We start from the raw sequence: 11,516 nt of genomic DNA, 5'->3' as shown, positions 1-11,516 counted from the left end.
GCTTAAAAAAAAAGAACACAGAAGCAGGTGCTGTACGAAATATTAGGATTGAAGGAAAGATTTATGGGGCATGCAGGTGTTTGGGTTTGAAGCGCAGTCGAGGATAACTTTTCTCACTCCCCCCTCTGTTTTCACAAAACGCTAGGTGGCTCGTCAGAAGGCCCCTCAGTGGGGGGGGGGTCGACACTGGAGTGCTATTTGCGCTGCCGGCAATTGATCAGCAGGTTTTTGCCCTTTTAGGCAACGGCACCTGGTTGCCCAGCCACTGCCACAGGACGGTGGGCCACATCGACGCGCAGGTCCAGAGCTCTCGCGCACCCGTGCCACCCATCTACGGTTTGCGTCTTTTTTTTCCTGTCAACGCTTCTGTTGCCGCTAACGTACAAAGCCAAGTGTGGCCCCGGCATCCCACCAGTCCAACGTGCAGAAGGGAATTTGCGCCACGGTCAGGAGACCTCCCGACAACGCGTTCACAAAATGGGTTGGCGGCAGTGCCCCTAAAAAGCGGGCAAACAGCTGTGGACGAAGAGAGCTGTCGATGCCTTTGGAGCTCCGTACAGCGTCGTGTGAAGAGGGCCCAGCAACTGCGCAAACGAGGGCAAACACAACCCATCCACACACCGTCGTCACTAGTGCTTTCCATGCCGCAGACGGACTCCCTGGTGCCCGCATTCGCCACACCTGTGCACTCGTCAGCGGGGCTACAGAGCCGAGGACCTTGCGATACTCCATGCGTGCGAGATCCAGGCTCCACGGAGATTTGGGGCGCACAGGCACCATCATCTTTGGTCCGCGTTCCATCGCCACAAGTCGACTCATCTCCGGGTCACGCACCTGACAAAGAACGTCGAGTCTCTGTTGAGATGCAGCCGGCCCGGTACCGGTGCCGCGGGAGAACGCGACGACTAAAACATTCTGCAAGTCAGAACTTGGCGCAATATCAACGGCATCTGCCGACTGGCCGTGCTGCTGGGCGTGCTTGCGGCCAAGCGTCAGGACGAGAGCCTTGTATTTGAGGCTCGCAATATCCATCCACGACACCGCCTCGTTGTCGAGATCGGTGACAACATCTTCCTCTTCCTTTGTTATGTAAGACTGGGCAAATGTGCTTTGCTCGGCCGTCTCCATGGCATCGCTGTTGGTCGATTGAGCTACTCTGGTTCTCGCACTTGCTGACGCCGGAGCTTTTGGCTCTTCTATTCCAGCAGTTCTTGCTCTTGCGCTGGCCCTCCCGTTGATGATTGGTGTATCCCATGGTAACATAAAAAACTGGCAGAGGGCAACGAAATGCGTAATATACACCACCACTCGGTAAGGGCTGGAGATGCGACACGTGAAGACGAACAGATCGTCGACGAGAAACATCAGTTCGCTTGTCGCAAATCGCGTCCACGTGAACCTTGCACTCGTCATGTCCAAGTACGTGAGCGGTAGTGAGCACTTACGCATTAAAAAGTTGTCGTACGCGTTCGGTGAGAACTTGTACAGGAACGAGAGAACGTAGACGCTGCCATAAAACATGCGGGAGGCTTCTTCCATCGACATCGCGGTATTCTCTCTCCAACGCACGGCAATGCTTGCAGCACTCGCGCAGCCCAGCAAGACGAACGCGTCGCGTACTACATCAAAATAGGAGTTTCGCCGCACCTCCTCCATCGACTGCTGCTGCGCAGAGGCTTTGGCCATCGACAGGGAGTAGTAAAAGAGCTCGACAACCGTCACAATGCTGAAGCCACTGACAAAGAAGGTCTCATGCACAGTGCATACGACCAAAATGACAACGCTGCACGCAAGTCTCAGCGCGACACTCTTCCTCGCGCTGGCGGGGTACAGCCGCAGTAAGATCATGAAGACATTCATCGCCGCATCGCCGGATATCTGGAACCCGCGGAACGACAGCAATGAACGCAGCGCCATGAGACCTTCGTGATACTGGTTGGCGAGAGTCAAGCGATGGTTACTGCGAGACAGCAGCACGTCGTATGCCTCTTTGATACGCTCCGTCCTTTCCCGACAATATTGTCCACAGGTCGGATTGTTATCTGGATGCCAACGCTTCATCATAGCGCGATACGCTCGCGTGATCTCGCTGGGCGTCGCCGTTGAAGGGACCTCCAAAGCCTTGTAGTAAGCATCTGTCTCAACGTCGATCAGCACCCGCCACATGGGCCATATGCTCCACAACACAGCGAGGAAAGGCACAAGGAGTGCCAGAATGCGAGCCGTCAGTTGTCTTCGGCTGCGAAAGCGATTTTCGAAGAGACGCTTTCTCTCCAGATACTCCCGCAAGCAGCAGTCCAGCCACTCTCCCGAAAGATCCGCTTCCGCGGTCTCATCATCCCGCGGCGGAATGATGACGCGAACGGCGGTGTCTGATTTCGACTTGACCGCAAAAGCTCGCCCCATTCCCTTCATCCGCTCCACAAATCGCCGAAAATCGCTGTTTTTCCCGAGCGCCTCGGTCGAAAGACCACGAGACTCACCGATCGCATCGACTTCCATGCTTTGAACAGTACCGGATATTTTTCTTGCACGCAAACCTTGGTAGTACCAGAGGTAAGCAAGACTAAAAATAGACCTCAAGAAGTCTATTGATCACAAACGGTTAACAGCTCTGAAAGCCAAGAACAACAGAGGAAAAGACAGGAAGCCAATAAGGACATTTATCGTGGACATTTATGTTCGACATCCGTTTCATCTCCCACAGCACGCATTGCCGCGAAAAGAAATCATGCTGAACCCACTGAGTCCCATGTTTCTGCGTTCTAACGTGTTGTGCCCACTCTGTGTGGGGACGCCAGGCAGCCCCTGCTCCTGCCAATGCACGGCCACTGGTGGCGGTGACGGCGTCAGGCACCTACGACATGGGTGAGTCAGAGCGATTCACCGCTGCGGATGTCGGCGGTCAGCGCCTGGGAAGCGAGTGGGTGAGGGGCAGGGTTTGGGGTGGAGGCCGTGCTCACATGACGGGGTCGGCGCATTGCTGTACCGCGCGTGCCTACAGCTGCATCGCACCGTGCAATAGGCCTGTGTCAGCGCAAGCACGTGGGTGTTGCGCTCATGCTGCATGGCCGGATGGGCACGTTGAAGACGCAAAAAAAAAATCTGTGGCATCTGCTTGACGCGTTGAAGCCGGGCCGCAGCATTTCAAACTCCACCTTTTCAGACCCTATCAACAACTGCTGCTCAAGTCAGTCAACCTTTTCATTTACCATGTCAAAGTAGACTTCCACGAAAAGGTACATGGCAAGCAAAAAAAGAGCATTTTTACCCTTTCACGGATAAGGGCAAAAGCAGATCAAAAAGCAAGCAAGGTAGCGACATCCCTTTGAAACTTTTGCGCACAGCACAGTAATTCGGAGGGCGCGCACTGCGGTGTTGGAATTGCCACGTTTACGCACAATCTCGGCATCTTAAGCGAACCGCGGTCGCTGCGCACTCTGGAACCCGGGCCGCGGGCGCGGCAGCGGCGGCAGGTGCGTGATGCCTTCCAGCGCTTCAGAAATGGCAAATATGTCAGCACGATCCGCAGGCTTTTTCGTTAGCATTTTCGTGCGCACAATGTCCATGAGAGCTCTAAACTCCCCGGGGCAGCCCTCCTGTGTTTTGCCCTTGTATCGCTTCGGTACTGCCGCCATGACCTCCATCGGGTTTGCGTCAAACGGCATTTCGCGAAACACCAGCACGTAAATGATGACCCCAAGTGCCCAGATGTCGGCTTTGGTATCAACGCGGTCCTTCGACCACAGGTCCAGTGATTCAGGCGGTCGGTAGAGAAGCGTCATCCTTGACCCCAACTCTGACTCAGCAGCAGACATCTCTTCCGCTGACGTGGGTGCATAAAACTGCCGCGTAGCGCTTCCAAAATCGCATAGCTTCAGCCGCCCTGTATCGGTGAACAAGAAATTGTCCGGCTTGATGTCCCAGTGGGAAACAGGTGGCGATTGTGAATGCAAGTGGCCGATTGCATGTACAATATTGTCGACAATTTCGAACACCTCACGCACCGAGAAAGGCTGAGGGGACCGCAGTCGATTGTTGATGTACTCCTGCAAGGAAGGACCGTCACAGAACTCCATCACGACCCACATCTCTGGCAACGGTACCCCAGGCCGATAAACTACTTCGGAATCGAGGTACGTTACTATATAGTCGTTGGGGCAGACATCGCGGTAAATGCTCATCTCTTCGACAGCTCCCTGCTGCTGTTGCGTTTCTGAAAACACATACCGCTTCAACGCCACCCGTTGTCCAGTGGCGTTGTTGTATCCTTCATACACGAAAGAGTATCCGCCCTCGCCGACCAGTTTCACTGCGGAATATTCTTCGCCTTTCACCGCCACTCCAGACGGATGTGTACTTGAGATTGATCCTATACCGTATGAGCTGATGAGGCCATGGACGGGTTCAGGACACAGTGAAAAGTAATTGCCCATCTTCACAAACAACACGCGTTCTGCTGATTCTAACGAAGACTGCGAAAATGTTCACCGAAGCAGATACTTGAGGGAACGTACGAGAAGAAATACAAAAAACGGCGGCAAACCAGTAAACATAAATGCGCAAGGGGAACAAAAAGCTCGACACATTGATGCCACCTGTCCTGCAGTACTGAGATTAACAAAGTTACAGCCAGCAGCGCAAGAGGAGCCCACTACCGAGCATGAAAAGGGGGACAAAAAGCCGCGAAGACGCGCCTTTTTTCGCGGTTGCAATTACCCGAGAGGATAACGCGGTTTGCCTGAAGCAGCAGGACAAGGAGCAGATTTCTCTTTTTTTCTTGCGGGCTCAGTAGAAACAAAAACTCATAAGCAGGTTCTCCGCGAGGCCCTCCTAGGGGAGAAAAAGAGGAAGTGCACAGTAAGGAGTTCTGTTCCTGCCTAGTTGTACGGACTATAAGCCTCTAGGCGCCAATTTAGCACTTTCAAAGAAGCGGCAGCCCAGCGCGTTCACCAGCCGCTGCTTCACTAGTGCATAAAACGTACTCCACTGGATCAGATGCGCATTTTACATTTCATTGAGAGAAATTAGCAGCAACCATCGATCTCACTTCTCATTCTTTTGTGTTTCTTTCTTGTAAGCGGTACCCTCAAACGTGACGGGGCAAAAATCAGAAGAAGGTGGCACCTTCCTCTCCGCGCGTGGCCGCACCAATCACGTAAGATTTTCAAGATATTCTACAATCGCCTCGTGTCTCCACAGCTTCGGTGGATGAGCGATTCGCGTTCCTCCAAGAGCCAAAGTCTCTAATTTCTGACAGTGAATCAGTCCCTTGACGCCCCGGGCGTCGACCTCTGTGCCAATTAGTGAGATCCATCGAATCGATTGCAAGCAGCCAAGCGGCATAACATCTGTGATTCGAACGCAGTCGTCCAAGACAAGCTCCACTAACGAACAACACGAGGCCAGACCCTCTATTCCTGAATTCGTCACCTTCGTACTCCAAAGATGCAACTCCAAAAGATTTACCAAGCGCCCGAGATGGTTGATGTTGGAGACATGAATGCAGCCACCTAAATTAAGCTTTTCGAGTCGCTCGCAATCGGCAAGCCCTGCAATACCAGCATTCGTTACAGATGTTTCGTGCAGGAAAAGCTCGCGAAGCTGTTTCAAGGCCCCAAACACGTTGACATCAACAATCTCCTGGCACCCTCCAAGATTCACGATCTGAAGATGACGACACTTTTCGATCCCTTCCATCGATTCACTTGCTATGGGGGTGCGGCATAGCAGTAGACGTCGCAACTCTGGGAAAGCACTTACTTGCAGAGCGTCGATCTTGCGGCAGCCCATCAAGCTCAGTGTCTGCACTGAATGCGTGCATTTCAGGTGCTCCAGACATGATGCCGCCACATTTGTGTTGTCGAGAACCAGACGTCGCACTGCGGTCGTCAGCATACATTGAAACGTTGCGGCTGAGAAAGAAAAGCAGTCAGATATTTCAATTATCTCCGCTGCTGGGCTAAGTGCGCTGAGCCACTTCTCAATTTCTCCATCACAGCCATTGAGGGAAAGGGAGTTCAGCGATGTTAGGCAAGGTGCCAAGTCAGCGTTCTTCATGTGCAGTTTGCCCAGACATAATGAGACAACGTCGTTCTGCAGAAGTCCGAGTATGTCTAGTATTTGGCGCTGCACCACAGCGTCGACCTCATCGTCACTAGTGAGCTCAACGCGTGTTACTCTGCAGACTGACCACGCATTTTTAAGAGTGCTAATCACCCCGCAAGCACCCAAGGGGGTATTGTGTGCTGCAACTGTAACAGTGCCCGAGTAGCACCACCAGCCGACAGGAGGAGGCGGCCCATCACTAACGATAGTGACATTCATCTCAGTTCCGCTGCTCCTAAATGAAACTGATCCGATCGTGAGCCCTTCACCCATCAACGCTACTTTTCGCGCAGCAGCGGAAAGAGAAGCCAACATAAGTCGTCGCCGCGTTGATAGCGGGGAGCGTTCCCCCCCGTCGTGAAACTGGCAGACCTCTGTGAGCAATAGGAGTGTCATCAGATAGAATAAGTTCGCGCCTGCTGTGACTATGCACGACGACGAGCCGCAAGCAACACGTGAAGAAGCAGTGAAAAGATGTCTTTTTCATCGGATAACGAGCTTCATAAAAAATTCACGTGTGGCCCTGCACGTCCATCTCCACGAACCACGCATGTGCAAGACGTACCGCTTTACGGTGACTGCCAAGTAGATTTCGGAGGGTCAACCTCCAAACAGAGGCACCAGTCGCTGAGCCACAGTTTCAAACTGGGTCAAATGCCTTGCCGAATGCGAGTAGGAAAGAATTGAGATTGCCAGTGTGTAGTACTTAGTTCTCCTGCCCTTCCCACGACTGTGTCTCTGCAGCGATTGCTTCCATAATTCATCTACCACACAGTTATCTTTTTTGGTGACTCCGTCAACGGGCGTCACCGCAGAGACATCGCTTTCCCAGCGGGGGCCTGGTCGCCCGCCTGGAAGTAGGAGAGCGACTCGTGCGTATTTGCATCCTTTAAGACTGCCCATGTCAACCGCTTACCGCATTCACCCCCCTCCCCCGCACACCCATGTTCCCACAACAGTTGTTCCCCTCGACTCGCATCCTCCTGACGCGAACCTTAATCCAGTCAATTCTTCAGTTTGTTCGGAACATTATCTGTGGCATCCTTGAAAGCCTCAAGGGACGGTGGAACGTACCTCCTGGCTTCAACTCCGGCTCTGCTACTGCTGCCTCCTTTGCTTCTCAAAATGCAAAGACGTGGAGCGTATTGCGCAGCTTCTCTTTGCACTGGTAACGTGAACCATCTTTTCGTGTTGGATGTGAAGCACCACTGTCATGACAGAGGAAACCTCAGCGTTGTATCTAGGTCCACTACCCCCACTCTGTGTGGGGACGCCAGGCAGCCCCTGCTCCTGCCAATGCACAGCCACTGGTGGCGGTGACGGCGTCAGGCACCTACGACATGGGTGAGTCAGAGCGATTCACCGCTGCGGATGTCGGCGGTCAGCGCCTGGGAAGCGAGTGGGTGAGGGGCAGGGTTTGGGGTGGAGGCCGTGCTCACATGACGGGGTCGGCGCATTGCTGTACCGCGCGTGCCTACAGCTGCATCGCACCGTGCAATAGGCCTGTGTCAGCGCAAGCACGTGGGTGTTGTGCTCATGCTGCATGGTCAGATGTGCACGGAAAAACCAATACACAACAAAAAAAGAGTTGATCAACAGCCCAGCTAATGCGGAAGGCGTGCATTGCGGGCATATATATATATATATATATAATATATATATAGTTATTCTTAAAAGACAGAAAACGATGCTATCCTTCCCACATGCAATGCAATTCTACTGTTGCTCTAGTTGAGAACGCATATGTGCGCACGTTTATCATGTGACGTCTGTGACCACGACGTGCTCTTTTATCACACTTTCCGTTGCTCTCGACTCTTACTCTCTGTCCTCACCTACACCATGCCCTCTTTTATTATCGACGATGTAGCGTATTCTGTCAAAAGGCGCGCTCTCGCCATCTTAGTTTCTTGATTTTTCAGCGGACAAGTCTTTTTCCCTCATTTTGCCATGACCTGCTTTCTCTCAGTTGTGGGCGCTGTCGCCCTGGGTGTGGTTTTTCTCAAGGTTATCAGCTTTGTCAAGATCAACTGCCTGACATCCCTTAACATGAAGAAGCGCTACGGCAACGCTGGTGACTGGGCAGTTGTCACGGGCGCTAGCGAGGGTATTGGCTACGCCATGGCCCTCGACCTTGGTCGTCGCGGGTTCAACGTGTGCGTCATTGCACGTACCATGTCCAAGCTGGAAAAGGTCGTGGAGGAACTGAAGGAGTTCGGCGTGAAGGGCAAGGCCATTTCGTTTGATTTCGCTTCGGCAACATCTAAGCAGTACGCTGATCTGTTCGCAGAGCTCGACAAGATTCAGATTGCCGTGCTCGTCAACAATGTCGGTGTTAACTACACCTACACCAACTATTTCGACGAGGTAGATCTTGAGACGGAGCTCCGCTTGCTGAAAGTAAACTGTGAGTCGAGTGTCCGCATGACGAAGTATGTGGTGCCGAAGATGAAGGCGAAGCGCTGTGGTGCCATCCTTATGCTCGGCTCCGTCTCCGCCGTTACTCCTGCCCCGCTTCTGTGCACGTACGCAGGAACGAAGGCCTTCAACCTGTCTTTTGGCTCTGGTCTCTACTACGAATTGAAGGATTTTGGAATTGATGTTCTTGCAGTGTCGCCAAACATGGTGGTGAGTAAGATGACCCAAGGTCTTAGCTCCCGCAAGCCACGTGAGACCTTCATGATGGTGAACGCTGACAGCATGGCGCATCAGACGCTTGACAAGCTGGGATCTGTGCCTCAGACTCCCGGTCACCGCAATCACGCCGTTCTGGAGGCAATCGTGAGGGCACTACCCACCGATTTTGTGTCGAACAAAATCTTGGAGACGCATAAGTCTATCAAGGGTAAGGCTGAGCGAAAACGCGAATAGTCTCCTCTGCGTGCTCTGCACGGTGCACCAGAACTCTTTTCCTTTTTTTTTTCGCCGTAAAGCATATTTTACTTGACAGCTCCATTCTTTGTCCTCTGTGTACTTTCGCTTTCTTCACACCGTAATACCTATGCTCTTTTTTGTTCTTTTCAATGAACTGTCTGTTGGCCCGTTTGTATGCTGATCAGTCTATGGAAAAACCGACGCGCTGAAAAAAAAAACGGCTCTTTCCTTTTGGCTGTGTGAATGCTGATTTTGACCTTGTAGGGGTTGGGGTACGGGTGAGAGGTTATCCTGAACCCTCGTAGTGAGTAGTGCACGACTGAAAGAGCTCGCTGACACCTCAGCACAGATTCATGTGCTGTTCATCCTTTAGTCGTGTAGAAGTTGTTTCGTTCAGGCGCACTACGGGTAGGTCTTAGTAGGGAAATGCGAAGGCAGGATACGCCGTGGAGTTCAGACTGCAGCAAAAAATGCCTTTTCGGGAAAAATACACGAAAGCCGCACACATTCTTTTTCGTTTTATCGGTGATACAATAATAGGATACATGCGTTTTCCATAGGGAAAGCAATCACATCGAATGATATCTTCTAAGCGTTTGTGCTCGTACATCGAACCTCATGCAACCAACCACCCACCAAAACAAAGTAATGAATCGACTGCCACCATTGCGACCCTTTAGCCTCACGAGAGCTACTTTCTCCAAGTTTCTTCTCCGCATGTAAGCAAGGTTGGCACGGATTGAACCTGCAAGGAAAGGTGAACGCACTCCGATTCTTTGTTCTCTTCCGTATTGAAACCTAGTGGCGGAGAAAAAAATGGTGGTAATGATTGAATAGAATTTGATAATGAGAATCGAGGTCAAAAGCAATACGACATTTAAATGTGGTGGTTTTCATATTTTTCTACTCTTCTCTATTTCACGTCTTAAGAAGTTTAGTGAATGCTTTCCCCCACCTCGTCTCCTCGGCTACCAACCACGGCAGGGGCTCGTCAGGAGGTACGGCATTTCACGTCTCGCTGTTCACCTTGTGTGTGTGTCCTGAGGAGTACATGAAACTGAAGAATTTTTCCAACATAGTACAGCATGCCCTAAGGGGGTGAAACATAAAGACGAACGAAAAATGAACGGAAGCCCACAATGTCGTATACTCTGCCTCATAAGGCGAAAGCTCGCCTCTTAGTAGATATGAACGTGTTGGTGCGCATGTTTTTATATTTCCCGACAAGTAGCCCACCTTTTATTTGTTCTGAAAGCCACATCTAAAGTAGTACGTCTTGTTTTCTTACAAGGAGTAGCTTCCCTTGACATGCACGGCGTGTTCGCCTTTTTCTGGCGAAATGCAACATTTGCTTGCGCTCCAAAGCATTTGCTCCCAAGCAGCTTTCTTCCTGATTGCGTTAGCGCATCCTGTTTTCCTCAACTCCCCCTGCTCTCCCTTCACCACTTGCACGTCTTTTGCCGGTGACGAAAGTCGTTCCGGCTTCACACTTGTCATATGGCGCCACTCCCGCAGTTAGTCATGCGTCATTTCAAGCGTCTCTTTTGCACGAGGTACATACGATGAGGCGCGGTGCGTCACCAAACAAAGCATCAAAATTCCTTTTTCACCCAAATCCAGAACACCATTACATTTGTGCAGTGGTTGGTTTCTACTAGAGCAGCCCTTGATTACGTTCATTCAGAGCTGATCCGCGATACACTTTGTCCTTCTCTCCAACCACATCGCCATGGTAACTATGGTCTATAGTTTTCCTTTTTCTCAGGTGTACATTTACCCATGCCCCATGACCTCATCTCCCGTCTGCTTGCGCTGACACAGGCCTATTGCGCGGTGCGATGCAGCTGTAGGCACGCGCGGTACAGCAATGCGCCGACCCCGTCATGTGAGCACGGCCTCCACCCCAAACCCTGCCCCTCACCCACTCGCTTCCCAGGCGCTGACCGCCGACATCCGCAGCGGTGAATCGCTCTGACTCACCCATGTCGTAGGTGCCTGACGCCGTCACCGCCACCAGTGGCTGTGCATTGGCAGGAGCAGGGGCTGCCTGGCGTCCCCACACAGAGTGGGGGTAGTGGACCTACATACAACGCTGAGGTATTTTCACGTCATCAAGGTACTGTCTCCACAGAAAACAAGTGATTTTTTCTCTTCTTCGGAACTATATTTATACTTATGTCGCAGTGCCTGTCGCTGTGCATCTCAGATGTCGACATTTCTATCCGCGCACAAATTCTGACCACAACGTCTAGTCTACAGGGCGAGTAGAGCAGACAAAGCCTGCAAGTCAATGTGTCAGCATAGCACCGATGCATTGTGGTGCTACTGGCGTGAAGCGAAACCATACCTTTAGTGCGTGAAGTGGACCCTGCTTTCTTGAAAAGGAAAACCTGTGAATGATTGCGCTTTGCGGTCTGCCTGCCTGCCACGGTACGAGTGCACTCTGCTACTCTGTAAAGTTTATAACTTCCTTGCGACTGTAAAGCTCTGTCCAGAAGACCACGATCAAAGAGAAACTCTTCTGTCCCGGTGTG

The 11,516-nt window shown here is 51.9% G+C and overlaps 4 protein-coding genes across 4 annotated transcripts; 1 reads left to right on the top strand and 3 right to left on the bottom strand.

Annotated features, from left to right (window-relative positions):
• Positions 1 to 375: 375 nt before the first annotated feature.
• LMXM_33_0040 (conserved hypothetical protein) lies at positions 376 to 2,415 on the bottom strand (the record flags this gene model as incomplete). Its single annotated transcript, XM_003878538.1, has 1 exon — positions 376 to 2,415. The coding sequence occupies one exon, from the start codon at positions 2,413 to 2,415 to the stop codon at positions 376 to 378; it is 2,040 nt and encodes a 679-aa protein (XP_003878587.1).
• A 998-nt stretch (positions 2,416 to 3,413) lies between these two features.
• On the bottom strand, positions 3,414 to 4,436 carry LMXM_33_0030 (putative protein kinase; the record flags this gene model as incomplete). Its single annotated transcript, XM_003878537.1, has 1 exon — positions 3,414 to 4,436. The coding sequence occupies one exon, from the start codon at positions 4,434 to 4,436 to the stop codon at positions 3,414 to 3,416; it is 1,023 nt and encodes a 340-aa protein (XP_003878586.1).
• Positions 4,437 to 5,154: 718 nt separating this feature from the next.
• LMXM_33_0020 (hypothetical protein, unknown function) lies at positions 5,155 to 6,423 on the bottom strand (the record flags this gene model as incomplete). Its single annotated transcript, XM_003878536.1, has 1 exon — positions 5,155 to 6,423. One exon carries the CDS (start codon positions 6,421 to 6,423, stop codon positions 5,155 to 5,157), a length of 1,269 nt encoding a protein of 422 aa, XP_003878585.1.
• A 1,635-nt stretch (positions 6,424 to 8,058) lies between these two features.
• On the top strand, positions 8,059 to 8,979 carry LMXM_33_0010 (conserved hypothetical protein; the record flags this gene model as incomplete). The annotated part of the gene is made up of 1 exon (XM_003878535.1): positions 8,059 to 8,979. One exon carries the CDS (start codon positions 8,059 to 8,061, stop codon positions 8,977 to 8,979), a length of 921 nt encoding a protein of 306 aa, XP_003878584.1.
• Positions 8,980 to 11,516: the final 2,537 nt, after the last annotated feature.

This window comes from Leishmania mexicana, chromosome 33 (assembly GCF_000234665.1).
Source record: "Leishmania mexicana MHOM/GT/2001/U1103 complete genome, chromosome 33".
Lineage (NCBI taxonomy): Eukaryota > Euglenozoa > Kinetoplastea > Trypanosomatida > Trypanosomatidae > Leishmania > Leishmania mexicana.
This window is presented reverse-complemented; position numbering and strand designations above follow the sequence as displayed.